Here is a 14,082-nt window from a genome sequence, read left to right as displayed (position 1 = left end):
AAAGAGATACTAGTTCAGAGGTCAATATTGTACTTTTTACTCCACTAAATGTCTTGATTCACAGCTCGGCTAGTCCATAAAGGGAGATTCATTGTTATGGATTAAAACATCACAAAGTATTTTAAACGGTTACAATACAGTCCAATCCAACAGTACATTAACATAAGTCTGGATAATGAAAACTTTGACCTCTTGTGCCTTTACTGAAGTAAAATGTACTTTAGTTGTGGTACAGTGTATATTATTTGTTATTTAATTTCCTCCAATAATGTTAAGGTTACTTGAGCACAGTATTTCAATTTTATGTTTCTTTATAAACTTTCGTTCCTTTAAATGTCAGAGCTTAAAGTTTGACTCTTGCATTTAATTAACAGAAATAACAGTACAGTTACATTTGACTTCTAATATACTTTTACTTACTCTTATATTAAATACACCATTCTTTGTCCTTCTTTTCGGGGTCACGTGACGGGAAGCAGCTGCTTCGTGGGCGGAGCCTCAGCTGTGCAGAGCCCGCCACCTTTCTGACATCAGTTCCCGCCACAACTTTAAACAACAAGGAGACGTTCCCTCTGCAGCGCGTGCGTCCAGGACGTCTCTCGCTCTCTCTCTCTCTCTCTCTCCATGGCTCTGGACCCCAAGAGGCCGCGGGCCGCCCCGGCGGAGAGGAACATCCGCCGGATATCCATCGAGGGGAACATCGGTGAGTGGCTGAGCCGCGACATTGTAGCGTTCGAGCGCGCGCTCAACGTGTTCCATGTGTTTGTTGTTATACTGCCAATGCCGCTTTGACACTTCCGGGTTTTGTTTTCTTTTCCTTTGTGTGGCGCTCAGCGGCGGGAAAGTCCACGTTCGTGCGGCTGTTGGCGCAGCAGCGCGCGGGCTGGGAGGTGGTGCCCGAGCCCATCGCCAGGTGGTGCAACGTCCAGACGAAGGGCGGCGACTTCGAGGTACTGCACCTCCTGCCGCATTAAGAATCACACACACACGCAGGCAATGTGTTTTATTCTTACTAATCAACTACTGGTGCAAAAAAAACCTGTTAGACATGTGTTTTGGGTTCTATTGCGCACGACCCTGTGATACTAGATGACTAGGACCCTCTGGTGCCCACTGATACGAGATGACTAGGACCCTCTAGTGCGCACTGATACGAGATGACTAGGACCCTCTGTTGCCCACTGATACGAGATGACTAGGACCCTCTGGTGCCCACTGATACGAGATGACTAGGACCCTCTAGTGCCCACTGATACGAGATGACTAGGACCCTCTGGTGCCCACTGATACGAGATGACTAGGACCCTCTATTGCCCACTGATACGAGATGACTAGGACCCTCTGATGCCCACTGATACGAGATGACTAGGACCCTCTAGTGCCCACTGATACGAGATGACTAGGACCCTCTAGTGCCCACTGATACGAGATGACTAGGACCCTCTGATGCCCACTGATACGAGATGACTAGGACCCTCTGATGCCCACTGATACGAGATGACTAGGACCCTCTGATGCCCACTGATACGAGATGACTAGGACCCTCTGTTGCCCACTGATACGAGATGACTAGGACCCTCTGATGCCCACTGATACGAGATGACTAGGACCCTCTAGTGCCCACTGATACGAGATGACTAGGACCCTCTGATGCCCACTGATACGAGATGACTCGGACCCTCTGTTGCCCACTGATACGAGATGACTAGGACCCTCTGGTGCCCACTGATACGAGATGACTAGGACCCTCTGTTGCCCACTGATACGAGATGACTAGGACCCTCTGGTGCCCACTGATACGAGATGACTAGGACCCTCTAGTGCCCACTGATACGAGATGACTAGGACCCTCTGGTGCCCACTGATACGAGATGACTAGGACCCTCTGGTGCCCACTGATACGAGATGACTAGGACCCTCTAGTGCCCACTGATACGAGATGACTAGGACCCTCTGATGCCCACTGATACGAGATGACTAGGACCCTCTGATGCCCACTGATACGAGATGACTAGGACCCTCTGATGCCCACTGATACGAGATGACTAGGACCCTCTGTTGCCCACTGATACGAGATGACTAGGACCCTCTGATGCCCACTGATACGAGATGACTAGGACCCTCTAGTGCCCACTGATACGAGATGACTAGGACCCTCTGATGCCCACTGATACGAGATGACTCGGACCCTCTGTTGCCCACTGATACGAGATGACTAGGACCCTCTGATGCCCACTGATACGAGATGACTAGGACCCTCTAGTGCCCACTGATACGAGATGACTAGGACCCTCTGATGCCCACTGATACGAGATGACTAGGACCCTCTAGTGCGCACTGATACGAGATGACTAGGACCCTCTAGTGCCCACTGATACGAGATGACTAGGACCCTCTGATGCCCACTGATACGAGATGACTAGGACCCTCTAGTGCGCACTGATACGAGATGACTAGGACCCTCTAGTGCCCACTGATACGAGATGACTAGGACCCTCTGATGCCCACTGATACGAGATGACTAGGACCCTCTGATGCGAGATGACTAGGACCCTCTGTTGCCCACTGATACGAGATGACTAGGACCCTCTGATGCCCACTGATACGAGATGACTAGGACCCTCTAGTGCCCACTGATACGAGATGACTAGGACCCTCTGATGCCCACTGATACGAGATGACTAGGACCCTCTAGTGCCCACTGATACGAGATGACTAGGACCCTCTGTTGCCCACTGATACGAGATGACTAGGACCCTCTAGTGCCCACTGATACGAGATGACTAGGACCCTCTGTTGCCCACTGATACGAGATGACTAGGACCCTCTGATGCCCACTGATACGAGATGACTAGGACCCTCTGATGCCCACTGATACGAGATGACTAGGACCCTCTAGTGCCCACTGATACGAGATGACTAGGACCCTCTAGTGCCCACTGATACGAGATGACTAGGACCCTCTGATGCCCACTGATACGAGATGACTAGGACCCTCTGATGCCCACTGATACGAGATGACTCGGACCCTCTGTTGCCCACTGATACGAGATGACTAGGACCCTCTGATGCCCACTGATACGAGATGACTAGGACCCTCTGATGCCCACTGATACGAGATGACTAGGACCCTCTGATGCCCACTGATACGAGATGACTAGGACCCTCTGTTGCCCACTGATACGAGATGACTAGGACCCTCTAGTGCCCACTGATACGAGATGACTAGGACCCTCTAGTGCGCACTGATACGAGATGACTAGGACCCTCTAGTGCCCACTGATACGAGATGACTAGGACCCTCTGATGCCCACTGATACGAGATGACTAGGACCCTCTGTTGCCCACTGATACGAGATGACTAGGACCCTCTGATGCCCACTGATACGAGATGACTAGGACCCTCTAGTGCCCACTGATACGAGATGACTAGGACCCTCTGATGCCCACTGATACGAGATGACTAGGACCCTCTAGTGCCCACTGATACGAGATGACTAGGACCCTCTGTTGCCCACTGATCACGAGATGACTAGGACCCTCTAGTGCCCACTGATACGAGATGACTAGGACCCTCTGTTGCCCACTGATACGAGATGACTAGGACCCTCTGATGCCCACTGATACGAGATGACTAGGACCCTCTGATGCCCACTGATACGAGATGACTAGGACCCTCTGATGCCCACTGATACGAGATGACTAGGACCCTCTGATGCCCACTGATACGAGATGACTAGGACCCTCTGGTGCCCACTGATACGAGATGACTAGGACCCTCTAGTGCCCACTGATACGAGATGACTAGGACCCTCTGATGCCCACTGATACGAGATGACTAGGACCCTCTGGTGCCCACTGATACGAGATGACTAGGACCCTCTAGTGCCCACTGATACGAGATGACTAGGACCCTCTGGTGCCCACTGATACGAGATGACTAGGACCCTCTAGTGCCCACTGATACGAGATGACTAGGACCCTCTGATGCCCACTGATACGAGATGACTAGGACCCTCTGATGCCCACTGATACGAGATGACTAGGACCCTCTGATGCCCACTGATACGAGATGACTAGGACCCTCTGATGCCCACTGATACGAGATGACTAGGACCCTCTAGTGCCCACTGATACGAGATGACTAGGACCCTCTGTTGCCCACTGATACGAGATGACTAGGACCCTCTGTTGCCCACTGATACGAGATGACTAGGACCCTCTGATGCCCACTGATACGAGATGACTAGGACCCTCTGGTGCCCACTGATACGAGATGACTAGGACCCTCTGTTGCCCACTGATACGAGATGACTAGGACCCTCTAGTGCCCACTGATACGAGATGACTAGGACCCTCTGTTGCCCACTGATACGAGATGACTAGGACCCTCTAGTGCCCACTGATACGAGATGACTAGGACCCTCTGATGCCCACTGATACGAGATGACTAGGACCCTCTGTTGCCCACTGATACGAGATGACTAGGACCCTCTAGTGCCCACTGATACGAGATGACTAGGACCCTGTCACGACCCTCTCGCGCCCACTGATACTAGACGACCGTAGGATCTTCTTCTGGGTTCAGGGTGCAGCTGCCGCATAGTTGCACCCACACCCAGAGGAACAGATGAGGGTGTCATCACCGGCCAGACATCGCTGCCCTCCCACCCTGCTGCAGGCCTCACGTATCGCTGCTTCAGCACACCCATATCTCTCTCTCTCTCTCTATATATATATATATATATATATATATATAGACATTTTGTATACAACTACTTTTTTTTTAAAGTGTCAAGTTAAAGCCAAGTAACCGGTTTTTTTAGTGCGATTGTGTACCGTAAAAATGGACCGTCTGTTTGTGCAACTGTGTTCAGAGTATTTATTAAGAATAACACCAGCAATAATAATAAAAAACTAACTAATATTTCCCAGTGATTGCACAATAAGCCACGTCTGGTCTCCCGTTAAGAGTTGTCACGGTTCTGTTTAACCCCTCATGAGCAGGAGCTGACCACGTCTCAGAGGAGTGGAGGCAACGTGCTGCAGATGATGTACCGGCAGCCGGAGCGCTGGGCCTACACCTTCCAGAGCTACGCCTGCATCAGCCGGCTGCGGGCGCAGATGAGCTCGGCCAATGGGAGTCTCCGAGAGAAGGAGGACCCCGTGCAGTTCTTCGAGCGGTCCATCTACAGCGACCGGTACCGGGCCGATGTCTTTATGTGTCTTTACGTTAAAGAATATATTCACGGGGTTAGGTTTTTCTTCTTTTGATAAAACAATGTGGATTTCATGTTGCAACAGTTGAACATGTATTGATGGCAATGTTAAGATATATATATATATATCATTTATTATTAATCTGAAAAAAACCAGATAGAACAGTCGATCTTCTCCACACGGTTATTAAAGGTAACACAGGTCCTCCATGACCTCGATGACCTTTATGTCCTCACAGGTACATCTTTGCAGCCAACCTGTACGAGAGCGAGTGCCTGAATGAAACGGAGTGGTCCATCTACGAGGACTGTCACGGCTGGCTGCACAGCCAGTTCGGGAAGCAGCTGCAGCTGGACGGCATCATCTACCTGCGCGCGCCGCCCGAGGTGCGGCCGCGCTCTCGCCGCGTCGATCGCCCAAAGAGTCCCGACGTTCTAACGGCGTTCCTTTCCTTCTGCCAGAGGTGTCTGGAGCGGCTGCACCTGAGGGGCCGGCAGGAGGAGCAGGACATCCCTCTGGAGTACCTGGAGAAGCTCCACTTCAAGCACGAGAGCTGGCTGCAGCACAAGACCATGAAGTGAGCCCCGCCGCGGACAGGAAGTAGCCCCGAGATGGAGGAGGAAGTAGCTCAGAGATAGAGGAGGAAGTAGCTCAGAGATAGAGGAGGAAGTAGCTCAGAGATAGAGGGGGAAGTAGCTCAGAGATAGAGGAGGAAGTAGCTCAGAGATAGAGGAGGAAGTAGCTCCGAGATGGAGGAGGAAGTAGCTCCGAGATGGAGGAGGAAGTAGATAGATAGATATATACTTTATTAATCCCCAAGGGGAAATTTGTCGAGCCAGTAGCAGCAACACACAAGAATAAAAATAAAAATAAAATAAAAAAACACAAATATAAGAAGGGTTAGGGTGATCTGGCAAGAGGTGAACTGTTGTAGAGCCTCATAGCCGTCGGCAGGAATGTTCTCCTGTATCTCTCCTTGTGGCAGCGGAGCGTGAGGAGACGTCTGGAGAAAGTACTCCTCTGTCCCTGTAGGAGGTGGTGGAGAGGGTGGTCCGGGTTGTCCAATATGGACACCAGTTTCTTCAACGACCTCCTCTCCACCACCTGTTCCAGGTGGCAGCTGGCAGCGATGGAGCCAGCCTTCCTAACCAGTTTGTTAAGACGGCTGGTGTCACCGGCTCGATGCTGCTCCCCAGCAGACAATGGCAAAGTGCAGCACACTGGCCACAACCGACTGGTAGAATAACTCCAGCATCTTGCTGCACACGTTGAAGGATCGAAGCTTTCTCAGGAAAAAGAGTCGACTCATCCCCTTCTTGTACACAGCGTTGATGTTGGCCTTCCAGTTCAGTCGGCTCATGGAGACGCCCAGGTACTTGTACTCCTCCACCATGTCCACGTCCACTCCCAGGACACTCAGAGGTGTAGGAGCTGTCGCCTTCCTCCTGAAGTCCACCACCATCTCTCTGGTCTTGGCCACGTTCAGCCGCAGGTGGTTCTCATCGGCCCACTTTACAAAGTCACTCAGAGATGGAGGAGGAAGTAGCTCAGAGATGGAGGAGGAAGTAGCTCAGAGATAGAGGAGGTAGCTCAGAGATAGAGGCGGAAGTAGCTCAGAGATAGAGGAAGTAGCTCAGAGATAGAGGAAGAAGTAGCTCCGAGATGGAGGAGCAAGTAGCTCAGAGATAGAGGAAGTAGCTCAGAGATAGAGGAGGTAGCCCCGAGATGGAGGAGGAAGTAGCTCAGAGATAGAGGAGGAAGTAGCCCCGAGATGGAGGAGGAAGTAGCTCCGAGATAGAGGAGGAAGTAGCTCAGAGATGGAGGAGGTAGCTCCGAGATAGAGGAGGAAGTAGCTCAGAGAAGGAGGAAGTAGCTCAGAGATGGAGGAGGTAGCTCCGAGATGGAGGAGGAAGTAGCTCCGAGATAGAGGAGGGAGTAGCTCAGAGATAGAGGAAGAAGTAGCTCCGAGATGGAAGGGGAAGTGAAGAGGAAGTAGCTCTGAGATAAAGGAGGAAGTAGCGCCTCTGACCCTCCTCTTCCTCAGGATGGAGTTCGAGTACCTGAAGGACGTTCCGGTCTTGACCATCGAGGCTGACGAAGACTTCCAGGGGAACGAGAGCAAGAGCAACGACATGATGGAGAAGGTGAGGCGGCCGACTTGCGACTCTTCTTGTTGTTGTTGTTGTTGTTGTTGTTCTTCTTCTTCTTGTTCTTCTTCTTCTTGTTCTTCATCTTGTTCTTCTTGTTGTTCTTCTTCTTGTTCTTCATCTTCTTGTTCTTCTTCTTGTTCAATTCAATTCAATTCAGTTTATTTGTATAGCCCAATTTCACAAATTACAAATTTGTCTCGGAGTGCTTTACAATCTGTACACATAGACATCCCTGCCCCAAAACCTCACATCGGACCAGGAAAAACTCCAAAATAACCCTTCAGGGGGGAAAAAAAGGGAAGAAACCTGCAGGAGAGAACAGAGGAGGATCCCTCTCCAGGATGGACAGGTGCAATAGATGTAATGTGTACAGAAGGACAGATTTAGAGTTAAAATACATTCAATGAATATGACAGAGTGTATGAATAGTTCATAGTAGGCATATTCCACGATGGAGACCTCCACGATCCATCAGGCAGATGGCGGTGGGGAGGAGGAGTGGGTGGAGTCTCAACAGGACAGTGGCGTAGTCATGAGCAGGAATTCCACGACCCAGACGATCCATCAGGCAGATAGGATCTATGCCGTCTCATAGGGTCCGATGACCCCATGAGACGAAAGTCAAAAGGACTTCCGGGAGAAAGCAGAGTTAGTAACGTGTGATTGAGAGATGAAAATTCATCCTTAAGGAGAGAAAAAGAGGAGATAGGTACTCAGTGCATCCTAACGTCCCCGCAGCTATAAGCCTATAGCAGCATATCAAGGGGCTGGACCAGGTGAACCTGATTCAGCCCTAACTATAAGCTCTGTCAAAGAGGAAGGTCTTAAGTCTACTCTTAAACGAGGTGACTGTGTCTGCCTCCCGGACTGAAATTGGAAGCTGGTTCCATAAAAGAGGAGCTTGATAATCAAAGGCTCTGGCTCCCATTCTACTTTTTAAGACTCTAGGAACTACAAGTAGTCCCGCATTTAGTGAGCGTAGCTCTCTAGTGGGGCAATATGGTACGACAAGCTCCTTAAGATATGATGGAGCATCACCAATCAAGGCTTTGTAGGTTAAGAGAAGAATTTTAAAAGTGATTCTTGATTTTACTGGGAGCCAGTGCAGAGCAGCTAGTGCAGGAGTGATGTGATCTCTTTTCTTAGTTTTAGTGAGAACACGAGCTGCAGCATTCTGGATCAACTGGAGGGACCTAAGAGATTTATTAGAGCAGCCTGCTAATAAGGAGTTGCAGTAATCCAGTCTCAAGTAACGAAGCGTGAACCAATTTTTCTGCATCTTTTGAGACAAGATGTGCCTGATTTTTGAAATATTACGTAGATGAAAGAATGCAGTCCTTGAGATTTGCTTTACGTGGGAGTTAAAGGACAAGTCCCGATCAAAGATAACGCCAAGATTCTTTACAGTGGTGTTGGATGCCAGGGCAATGCCGTCTACAGAATCCACATCACCAGATAATTGATCTCTGAGGTGCTCAGGGCCGATTAAAATTACTTGGTTTTGTCTGAGTTTAACATCAAGAAGTTGCAGGTCATCCATGTTTTTATGTCTTTAAGACATGCTTGAATTTTACAGAGTTGGTTGCTCTCCTCTGGTTTTATCGATAAATATAGTTGAGTGTCATCTGCATAACAATGAAAGTTTATGGAGTGTTTCCTGATAATATTGCCCAAAGGAAGCATGTATAAGGTAAATAAAATTGGTCCAAGCACAGAACCTTGTGGAACTCCGTGATTAACGTTGGTGGTTATCGAGCGTCATCGTTTACAAATACAAACTGAGATCGATCTGATAAATAGGATTTAAACCAAATTAGTGCCGTGCCTGAAATGCCAATCGACTGCTCCAGTCTCTGTAACAGGATGTCATGGTCAATGGTGTCGAATGCAGCACTAAGGTCTAACAAGACCAGGACAGAGAGGAGTCCTTTATCTGCTGCCATTAAGAGGTCATTTGTAATTTTCACCAGTGCCGTCTCGGTGCTGTGGTGTTTTCTAAATCCTGATTGAAATTTCTCAAATAAACTATTATGATGTAGAAAGTCGCACAACTGATTTGCGACCACTTTCTCAAGGATCTTGGAGAGGAAGGGGAGGTTAGAGATCGGTCTGTAGTTAGCCAATACCTCTGGATCCAGAGTGGGCTTCTTCAGGAGAGGTTTAATAACAGCCACCTTGAAGGAGTGTGGTACGTGGCCTGTTAGCAGAGACACATTGATAATATCTAATAGAGAGCCGCCAATTAAAGGCAAAACGTCTTTAAGCAGCCTCGTCGGGATGGGGTCCAAGAGACAGGTAGACGTGTTCGAAGTAGAAACCGTTGAAAATAATTGGTCACGGTTGATGGGAGAAAAGCCCTCCAAATATACACCAGGGCATACAGCGGTTTCCAAGGCCATTCCACTTGAGGACAGATTGGCACTGGTTATGGGCAAGAGAATATTAATCTTGTCCCTAATAGTTAAAATCTTTTCATTAAAGAAGTTCATAAAGTCATTACCACTGAGGTTTATAGGAATGCTCGGCTCCACAGAGCTGTGACTCTGTCAGCCTGGCTACAGTGCTGAAGAGAAACCTGGGGTTGTTTTTATTTTTTTCTATTATTGATGAGTAATAGGCTGCTCTGGCATTACGGAGGGCCTTCTTATATGTTTTAAGACTATCTCGCCAAACTAAGCGGGATTCTTCGAGATTAGTTGAACGCCATATGCTCAAGCTTTCGTGACGTTTGCTTCAGTTTGCGGGTCTGAGGGTTATACCAGGGAGCAAACCTCCTCTTCCTCACTGTCTTCTTCTTCAGAGGGGCTATCGAGTCCAGTGTCATTCTCAGAGAGCCTGTGGCACTGTCAACAAGATGATCAATCTGGGACGGACTAAAGTTAGACCAGGAGTCCTCTGTTATATTGAGACGTGGTATCGAATCAAATACAGAAGGAATCGCTTCTTTCAATTTAGCTACAGCACTATCAGTTAGACATCTAGTGTAAAAACTTTTGACTAACGGAGTACACTCCGGTAGTATAAATTCAAAAGTTATGAGGTTGTGGTCTGACAGAAGAGGATTCTGTGGGAAGACGTTCAAATGCTCAATGTCAACGCCATAAGTAAGAACAAGATCAAGCGTGTGGCCAAAGCTGTGAGTGGGTTTCTGTACTCTCTGACAGAAGCCAATCGAGTCCAACAAGGAGATGAATGCAGCACCTAGGCAATCATTATCAACATCCACATGGATATTAAAATCTCCTACAATAATAACTTTATCGGTTTTAAGAACCAAACTTGATATAAATTCTGAGAATTCAGATATAAACTCTGAATATGGACCTGGTGGCCGGTACAGAATCACAAATCGAATTGGCTGTAGTGTTTTCCAGGTTGGATGTGAAAGACTAAGAACAAGGCTTTCAAATGAGGTGTAGTGTAATTTTGGTTGAGGATTAATTAATAGGCTCGATTCAAAGATGGCTGCTACTCCACCTCCTCGACCGGTGCCTCGAGGAATGTGAGTATTAATATGACTTGGAGGAGTCGATTCATTCAGGCAGACATATTCTTCATGGCTCAGCCAGGTTTCAGTTAGGCAACATAAATCAATGTGATTATCTGATATTAAATCATTCAGTAACACAGCTTTAGATGACAGAGATCGAATATTTAGGAGACCACATTTAATAGACCTATTTTGTTGCACTGCTGAAATAATTGTGTTAACTTGTATAAGGTTATTGTGTACGACTCCTCTTCTGCTTACTTTTGATTTATTTAATTGAAGTGGCCGTGGGACAGACACAGTCTCTACTCTAAAGTCAAGGGTGGGTAACTGCTCGAATGGAAGAGCAGAGAAGGGTGTTAAACTACAACTCTGCTCCCGGTTCCTGATCTGAACCCTGGGTTGTCATAGATTAAGTCCGGTGATCAACTTGGTCATATTCGCAGAAATGAGACGCGCTCCGTCCAACGTGGGATGAATGCGTCTCTCCTCATCAGATCAGGTTTTCCCAGAAAGTCTTCCAGTTGTCTACGTAGCCCACATTATTCGCTGGGCACCTCGACAGCCAGCGGTTGAAAGACGACATTCGGCTATACAATTCGTCTGTCTGCAAATTTGGGAGAGGGCCAGAGAAAATTACGGTGTCCGACAACGTCTTGGCATAAGCACACACCGACTCCACATGAATTTGAGTGACTTCCGACCGACGGGCTCGGGCGTCATTAGCACCCGCGTGTATTACAATCTGACTGTATCTCCGCTTATCCTTAGCCAGCAGCTTCAAACAAGACTCCACGTCGCCCGCTCTGGCCCCCGGGAGGCACACGACTCTGGTCCGTGGCTTCGCTATTTTCACGTTCCTGACTATAGAGCTCCCGATAACCAGGGTGTGTTCCTCAGCGGGTGTGTCGCTGAGCAGGGAAAACTGGTTGGAAACGTGAAGTGGTTGGTGCACAGCGGGCTTCTGTGTAGACTTACTACTCCTGGAACAGTTACCCAACCATCCGGCTGCACGGTTACCGCCGGGGAACAGCTATCAGCTGACTGTAGCTCCGCGCCGGCTACGGGAGAGGGCGGGCTAACTAGCATAGCTGTCTGAGCTTCGATAGCGGGCCGTGCATCTAACCCACTTAGACCTGCCTCCAACCTAGCAAATAAACTACACTTGTTGCATGTATCGTTATCATTAAGGGAGGCAGGGGGATAACTAGACATGAGACACACTGAGCAAGAGGGAGCGGGAGGGAGAGAAGAAGAAGTCATGCTCGCTGTTGAGCTGGCAACCAGAGCTTACCGGAAGAGTGAGATGATGCGTTCAGGAAGATGTTGTTCTTCATCTTGTTGTTCTTGTTGTTCTTGTTCTTCATCTTGTTGTTCTTGTTGTTCCTCTTGTTCTTAATAAAGGTAGTGTTTCACGAGAAACAAATCAATAAAACAGGACGAAAGGGGAGAAAATAATAAATTCATAAAAACCTAAAGGAGATACAAAATATGATAATACAACTAATAACAATAAAAAAATATTATTCATTATTTATAATAGAAAATAAATAAATATACTTTACAAACATAATAAATATAAATCAAGCTATATTTATATATGAAAACAAAGACAACCATCTTCTGCAATATTGAAATGCTTAAATGTAACTTTATTGGTATTGTAAACTTTCAGGTGTACTTTGAAACTTGCACATTCAGCTGATACTACTTGTGTACTTTTAATCTTTTACTTGTAACCTGTGATACATTCTGAATATTTGACCCGATGACCTTTGAAGGAGCAGACGTCTCTCCTGTTGCAGCCGACACGTTCAGAAGGAAACGGCAGCAGCTCGAGCGCTTTAGAAACCGGTTCAGGGGGTTAGGCATGGACACACACACACACACACTCACACACACTCACACTCACACACACACACACACACACACACACACACTCTAGTCTCCAGGTCTCTGGTCTCCAGGTGTGTCCTCCACCCGGCTTCCTGAATCAACGTGTTTTTCCTGTTGTAAACGGAGAAGGAAGCTGACTGCTGCTTCTGTTTCAGGTGAAGGAGTTCCTGAGTACGCTGTGAAGCAGGAGGAGGAGGAGGAGCAGGAGGAGCAGGAGGAGGAGGAGATCTGATGATTCTTTTAACAAACTTACATTAACTTGTGTATTTATGATTGTTTTTTATCGCGTGTCTGTCGGGATGACAATAAACTTTAAATGCTCAATTAATTTGTCTTGGTGGATTTCTAAATATGTCCCAAAAAGTACGTAAAGTTGAACTCTTCCACCAGATGTCACCAGTCAGCCAACAGGCCCACTCCTTTACCTGGGCTCCTGGAGGCGTCTTATTTATACTTAGGTATTTCATATATATATTTGTATAAATGTATTTTTATTAATTTAAATATATATAATGTATGTGTGTATATTATATTGCTAAATGAATCGCCTTGACTAAAAAAACAACCAGAACTGACAGTTGAATCATATTTATATATTTATAACCGTCTTCACACAAGCGACTACTTGGAAATTTAAGTAGAACTAATCCCATGAAATCTATTTAAAGTCCCAAAAAGTGCTTCAAACGTCACTCATCTACTTATTATCTGGAGATTACGTAATGATGCAGAGTGACTCGCGGACACGCCCCCCCCCCCCCCCCAGCAGCGTCACGCAGGAGGCGGGATGGCGCTTTAAATATGGACTCGGACACGCTGCGCGCTCTGAGTCTCCACGCGCCCACAGACAGACTGACCCGACCCGGACTCGACCTGAACCCAGACCCGGACTCGACCTGAACCCGGACCCGGACTCGACCTGAACCCGGCAGGAGGAGCGTGTTCCCGTGTAACTCGACCCGAGGAGCCGCCGCGCGCCGCGACCTGTTGCTCCTTTAGTTTCGGTCTCTCTCTTTTCACAGACTTCTACAAATAATCTTTCTGATCCACGTGACCGGCGGAGGCCTCGAGGAGCTGCAGCCCGACGCAGCGGCGCCATGAGCGGCGACAAGAAGTGAGTGTGTCCGCCTCTTTGTTCCGGTCCCGCTGGAAGGGGCCGTTACCTCCGGTCTGGAGGTCCAGGTGTGTGTGTGTGTGTGTGGGGGGGGGGGGTATCGGGTATCACGTGACTGGTTCACCAGCCAACGGGACCGGTGCTGCCCGGCGGCGTTGGACCACCGTGCGTAAACCTTTCCGTGGCTCTTGTGTGCGTCGTTGGCCACAGCT

At 48.2% G+C, this 14,082-nt stretch overlaps 1 protein-coding gene across 2 annotated transcripts; it reads left to right on the top strand.

The window, feature by feature from the left end:
• The first annotated feature begins 71 nt into the window (after nt 1-71).
• Nucleotides 72-13,080, top strand: dck (deoxycytidine kinase). Of its 2 annotated transcripts, none has more exons than XM_056434413.1 (7): nt 72-703; nt 835-950; nt 5,008-5,201; nt 5,459-5,606; nt 5,682-5,797; nt 7,265-7,364; nt 12,912-13,080. In XM_056434413.1, the coding sequence occupies exons 1-7, from the start codon at nt 625-627 to the stop codon at nt 12,936-12,938; spliced, it is 780 nt and encodes a 259-aa protein (XP_056290388.1). In that variant the 5' UTR covers nt 72-624; the 3' UTR covers nt 12,939-13,080. The 2 variants fall into 2 exon arrangements, with proteins under 2 accessions (XP_056290388.1, XP_056290387.1); XM_056434412.1 differs by lacking the exon at nt 12,912-13,080 and adding an exon at nt 12,642-12,905.
• Nucleotides 13,081-14,082: the final 1,002 nt, after the last annotated feature.

Source organism: Pseudoliparis swirei, chromosome 16, assembly GCF_029220125.1.
Source record: "Pseudoliparis swirei isolate HS2019 ecotype Mariana Trench chromosome 16, NWPU_hadal_v1, whole genome shotgun sequence".
Classification (NCBI taxonomy): domain Eukaryota; kingdom Metazoa; phylum Chordata; class Actinopteri; order Perciformes; family Liparidae; genus Pseudoliparis; species Pseudoliparis swirei.
Note: the sequence above shows the minus strand (reverse complement) of the source record. Positions and strands in the feature narration are given on the sequence as shown.

Bases quoted from the DNA above. Each gene is read 5' to 3' on its own strand.
- dck (XM_056434412.1), top strand. From the start codon at position 625: ATGGCTCTGGACCCCAAGAGGCCGCGGGCCGCCCCGGCGGAGAGGAAC. The intron at 5,202-5,458 runs GTACCGGGCCGA...ATGTCCTCACAG, and splicing joins CGGTCCATCTACAGCGACCG to GTACATCTTTGCAGCCAACC. The intron at 5,607-5,681 runs GTGCGGCCGCGC...TCCTTCTGCCAG, and splicing joins ACCTGCGCGCGCCGCCCGAG to AGGTGTCTGGAGCGGCTGCA.